At 43.7% G+C, this 6,000-nt stretch overlaps 1 protein-coding gene across 14 annotated transcripts in view; it reads left to right on the top strand.

Moving 5' to 3' along the window:
- Positions 1–4,926, top strand: part of LOC123593423 (transducin-like enhancer protein 4) — a 142,479-nt gene extending 137,553 nt beyond the window's left edge. For 13 of the 14 annotated variants that reach the window (XM_045469185.1, XM_045469188.1, XM_045469187.1 and 10 more), the window contains 3 exons: positions 363–513; positions 850–926; positions 3,241–4,926. In XM_045469185.1, the coding sequence (XP_045325141.1) occupies positions 363–513; positions 850–926; positions 3,241–3,348 (336 nt within the window). In that variant the 3' untranslated portion in view covers positions 3,349–4,926. The remainder of the gene's footprint in view (positions 1–362; positions 514–849; positions 927–3,240) is intronic. The other variant, XR_006710310.1, reaches the window with a different exon arrangement.
- Positions 4,927–6,000: the final 1,074 nt, after the last annotated feature.

The raw sequence follows: 6,000 nt of genomic DNA on the forward strand, positions 1-6,000 counted from the left end.
AGACGCCATGGTCTTGTGAAATATAGGACGTGCTTAAGGTTTAAGTCATTTACCAGGTGATGAAGTCATTTTTGACTCTAGGTTAGATAACTGAAAATTTCATTGTTTTCTGTCAAAATACCATAGTGTATATTTTATTAAAGGATTAATATATTGGATTTTACATAAATGGCTAATAAATTCTGTTGTGGAGTTGTATTGCATTACCTTAGGATTTGGCTGTGTTTTCTTCCCATACAATTCAAATTATCTTGACGTCTTTCATAATTGGAGTAGTATCTATCCCCAGAGGAAACAGTACCTCCCGGTTAAAGGAGGTGCTCTTCCCTAGTCACCGTCACTATCACCTGTTTTAATTCTAGATCTTTTCTCTCGGCTACTGCCCAACTGGAGAGTGGCTCGCAGTGGGGATGGAGAACAGTAACGTGGAAGTGCTACATGTCACCAAGCCAGACAAATACCAGCTACATCTCCATGAGAGCTGTGTGCTGTCGCTCAAGTTTGCCCATTGTGGTGAGTAGTCCCCTCCTGTCGGCCAGAATCCCTCCTTCTGCCCTCCCGCTGATGCGTTTTACTCCACCCCTTTAGTTTATTAACGTGTCCCTCTTCAAAATTACATTACTTTCTTATACATACTTGCTGTGTCTCTAACGCTGTGTACTAATCCACTTTACCCTTCTTGTAAGTATAAATAACTCACTAAATCTAGGAGAGTGAGCTTTATTTTTCCCGTGAAAAGAAACTTTTGTTGCAAATGAGATGGGTTTTCTGTGAATGGTTGGGTGCTCTATATAAAGCACATCTCCGGTATCTGATGACGTCACACGAACAAAACCCCTCTTTCTGTAGGCAAATGGTTTGTAAGCACTGGAAAGGACAACCTTCTGAATGCCTGGAGAACACCTTATGGAGCCAGTATATTCCAGGTAACATTAACTTGTTTAGCTACCACTTCTGTGCGCTCGCTGCATGGCAGTGGGTCACCCAAGCTCGCTCTGTGCGTTCTGTCAGGTTAATAAGGCCCCTCAGTGTTCTAAGAGGCAGGGGTTGTGATTCACCTGTCGTACAGACCAGAATACTCTGCGTGAGGGAGGCTAGTGTCCTAGCCACAAGCCGTGGAGGGCGGGGATGGTCTCCAGTTCTCTGTGAGCCCAGAGCCGAGACACCGTGCCTGATACGCTAACTCTTCACACCTCAGTCCCGTTTATACACGAGAGTAGAGGTTTTACGTCTTCTGTGATTTTCATGTGGGGGTTACATCTTTAAAATGCTTACATTTAAAAAGTCTGGGCGTATTGCTTGAATACTTCTATTAGTATTGTTATTTCTTTGGGCTTTTTTCCCCGAAGAAGAGTGTTCCGGAAAAGTTTAGTAAATCTTGATTAATTTCATAAATGTGTATTCTTATTGAATCAGTGGTCCTTGGTGTACAGTGTGAAATTATTTATAGGAGGACCAAATGGTAGACATGGTACCCCGTGTGCTCACGCACAGTCTCGCTGCTCTCTGGCTGTTACGTGTAAATCTCATAGACGAGTTAAAGAAGACCACCTTTTTTTAACCTGTACTTCGAATTTTTTTTTTTTTTTTTTTTAGGAATAGAAACAGATTTGCAGTTTTCTCGAATGAGTAGTATTAAGTCATCATAGAGCAGATCAATGCAGTTGAATCCAAAAGTATATATATTGAGTGAAAATACTGTGCAAGATAATCAACAGGACAAAAACAGCTAGTTCTTGCTGCCATGAAGTTTATAATTTAATACAATGTTTTTTCTGTATTATGGGTTAAACCCTTTCTGGTGGTCCCAACCAGGACTTAAATATATGTACATGTATGTGTATATGTGTGTGTGTGTGTGTGTGTGTATGTGTATGTGTATGTGTGTATCTATAAAATCTTAGAGTGGATCTTTTTTTTTTTTTTTTTTTTTTAACGTTTATTTATTTTTGAGACAGAGAAAGACAGCATGAATGGGGGAGGGTCAGAGAGAGAGAGGGAGACACAGAATCTGAAACAGTCTCCAGGCTCTGAACTGTCAGCACAGACCCGACGCGGGGCTTGAACTCACGAACCGCAAGATCATGACCTGAGCCGAAGTCGGACACTTAACCGACTGAGCCGCCCAGGCGCCTGGATCTTTTACAAGTGTGTGAATATCTTATGTGTATAATGGGTTGTGAAGTAAAACGGATTTATTACAGATTACAGTCCAAAAAGTTTGAGAAACACTGATAATGGGTTAGCATCTGCATGTCAGATTGTGTGTGTGTGTGTGTGTGTGTGTGTGTGTGTGTGTGTGTGTGTGTTCAGAGTTCTGGTTAAAATCCTGTGAAGTTTAGGGGCGCCTGGGTGGCTCAGTCGGTTCAGCGTCTGACTCTTGATTTCAGCTCAGGTCATGATCTCACAGTTCGTGAGATGGAGCCCCTTGTTGGGCTCCACACTGACAGCACAGAGCCTGCTTGGGATTCTCCCTCTCCATCCCTTCTTTATCTGCCCCTTCTCACCTCCCCCACATGCTCGCTCGCTCGCTCTCTCTCTCTCTCTCTCTCAAATAAACTTAAAAAAAATAAAATAAAATCTTGTGGGGTTTTGTTTAGCACAGTTCAGTTCAAAGTTGACATTGAACTCCTTGAAGGTAGTGTAGTTGAAGACGGTATCCAGAAGTCTTAAGTATGTACAGTTGGCATTCTTTTTTCACACAGGAGAAAATGAGACTTTCTATTACAAATATTTTTACATTCCCGATGTCAAAAGATGTGGTGTTTTTGATGCCATTTTCCACTTGAACTCTGAGGCAACCCTCTGAGGTGGCGGGCAGGCAAGATGTCTTTACCTGCTTGTCAGGGAAGGAGGCTCAGACGGGTCGAGTGACTTGTCCGGTGTTCCACAGCTCGACCTGAGTCCAAGCCGACTGACTGAGGTTGAGGGTTTCCCGCCCTTGACCGTGTGGAGCACAGGATCGGGAACCGGGTGTGGCTTCTTCGGCCCCACCGCCCGTACACCCGGCCTGCCTGCTGCCCCACGGCCCCAGTGCAGGAGCCCGTAGCCTATCTCGGGGCGGCGTCCTGAGAAGTGCCCCTGGCCCCGCCGTTTAAGGAGGTGCCCGGCCCGTCTTTCCTGCCTTGGCGCTCCCGTCGGGACAGCGGGACGTGTCACACTCTTCCGCCGGGTGTTTTCTAGTCCTGCCTCGTGGGTTTGTCCTTCAGTACCTAACCTTTGTGTCTGTTTCCTTCCTAGTCCAAAGAATCCTCATCGGTGCTTAGCTGTGACATCTCTGTGGATGACAAATACATTGTCACTGGCTCTGGGGACAAGAAGGCCACGGTTTATGAAGTTATTTATTAAGGACAAATCTTCATGCGAACTGGACCCCTTCTCCCTGTAGCACTTTGTTCTGTCCTCCTCTTCCCCTGCATCTAAAACCAAGGATTCCACACGCTGGCTGCAGCTGTGGGGTTTGATCCCGCCTCTTACCCCTACTTCCTCCTCGCTGTTGAATTGTGAATACCCATTAAGAACCTGTGATACCAAATCTTCAGCTCTCTACTCGGAAGAACATGGAAGAACCATACTTAACCGTGACGGAATCTTGAATTATGTATTATATCTGTAATATATTTATTTTGTTTAAAGAAGGCTTTCTAACTTTGACTGAATAAAGCTGTCTGCTCCTGCATTGATAATGAAGATGCGTTGTATTTGATACCCCTCCCCTCCTTTTTTTGGCAAAGGAGGGGAAAGGAAGGTTTAAAATAATTGATTAAAAATGTCACTAAGTGTAGACTAAGGACTGTATAGAGACGTGAAATGTATAATTACATATGGAAGCAATATGTTGCTGTGTTGTTAGATTTTTGTTTTTGTTTTTGTTTTCTACTTTAAATGTTTGGAAATTTGAACGATTAGAACCTGACAGGCCACGTCGTATTCATTTGAGTCTATTTGGACAACTTTAACAAATATATCTATAGCTTTAGATTCTATTTGATAAAAGTAATTGGACTTCTCCTTTTTCTTTTTTGACTCGTTGACAAGTGTCTTTGTAATAAGTTTTTAATTCCTTTTTTTATTGTATTATAGACAGATGAACAAATTAAATCTGGCCTAAAGAGAGAACTTAATCCCTTCCGGATATTTTTGCCACGTTTCTTTGCAAAGGGAGATGTATACCTTTGGGCAATTTTGTCATTAACGAGAAATTATGGGCTATTTTTTGGCATGTTCTTCGGGAACTGCACAGACTCAGGGGAGGATTCCTCCTGCTGTGCAAGGCAAGTCTTTTACAAAACGAGGACAGCAGAGGAGATTTGCAAGGACCTCCCTCTGAAAACCAGAAAGAATGGACTCTCACCTGGGAGGAGGACTTGCTTTCTTTACCTCCGGTTCTTTCCCTGTCTTAGTTGGATGTCCCCGAAACGGACGCGGGCTGTGCCATTGTGCCAGAAACATTGTGTTATCTTTTATGTTGTTGTTGTTGCTGTTCAACTATGATATGTGACTCCTTTTTTTTTTTATTATTATTTTTTGTTTGAATGCTTTAAAAATCTTTTAAGTCTGTGGATCTGCTGATGTACAGTGCCTTTGCTGCTATGGATCAAAATCAAGAGAACCGTGTAGATAAACTTTATTGTACAAGTAGAAAATTACTTAATTTCATACTAGAAATGGATGGATGCTGCAAGTTGAAATGGACTGTCCATTGACGTTCCTAATGTGGTAGCAGAAAAAAAAATGGTGTCTTAAGTGCTTAGTGTTTGATGTCATTAACAGTTTCGTAAAACTCTACAGTGTAGAAAGATTTTGATACTAAACTGTGCATTGTACATAGTTCTAATGCATCGTATTGACCACCAGTACTTCTATAACGGTAGATTGTTTGTGCATTCAGACTTTTAAGCATTAAACATAAAATAACTTCTAGGATGCTTATTTCTAATTCTTTGTTTTGCTGACTTTGGTTTGTTTTTTGTCTGTGACTTTGCCACTCCTATATGCTAAAAATTACTAGTTTTATTCAAGGGAGACTGGGGTCGTCGCGTGGGCTTTATTGTTACCGCCGTCTTAGTTCTGTTTTTATTTTCACTTGACAAGAACGGGAGGGGAGAGCAGATGGACGTTAGCGAGGACATGTTGCTACCAAACAATTATTGAGTGTCTCCTTGGTTTGTACAAATACGGTCTCTCGAAACGTTGTCAGTGTTACTCGAATGCTTTAGAGCTGAGCTGTTCGGTATGGTTCCACTAGCCGTTTGTGGCTAAATTTCACTCCATTGAAATCAATTTGGGGGGGGGGGGGGGCTAAGTTTGTTAGTCACACTAACTGCATTTGAAGGATCCAGTAGCTGCACGTGGCTAACGGCTACCATATTGGACTGTTCGATTTAGCCCCCACATACCATGTCTAGCCACTTGGGTTTGGGAAACGTTTCCGCTGTAATACATGGGAGTGGTTGAAAGCATGAGGCCCTACGGGCTGCCGCTAGTGGGGCATGTGAACATTGGACATGAGGAGGGGCTTAGAGAATTCTAAATTCCGGAGGCTCATAAACCTGGCATTTTAGGGATCCGCTGGGTAGAAGGAAGGCTGGGGTTGGAGCCCCCACCGTGGACTGGAGTGGGCTCAGTGATCAGCTGTGACCCAGACGGACTCTTTAGGTGCCAGATTTCAGCAGTGTTCCCCCACACGGCTGGAAGCATTGCTTCGGAGTGTGGGTACTGTGAGTGCTACCGCATCAGATGATAACATTTTAAAGGATTCTTAGCTCCCATTTCTGTGCAGCCTTACTAAGATTTCTTTAAAAGTATAGAGATCCGGGGGCGCCTGGGTGGCTCAGTCGGTTAAGCGGCCGACTTCAGCTCAGGTCACGATCTCGCGGTCTGTGAGTTCGAGCCCCGCGTCGGGCTCTGGGCTGATGGCTCAGAGCCTGGAGCCTGCTTCCGATTCTGTGTCTCCCTCTCTCTGACCCTCCCCCCTTCATGCTCTGTCTCTCTCTGTCT

Source organism: Leopardus geoffroyi, chromosome D4 (assembly GCF_018350155.1).
Source record: "Leopardus geoffroyi isolate Oge1 chromosome D4, O.geoffroyi_Oge1_pat1.0, whole genome shotgun sequence".
NCBI lineage: Eukaryota > Metazoa > Chordata > Mammalia > Carnivora > Felidae > Leopardus > Leopardus geoffroyi.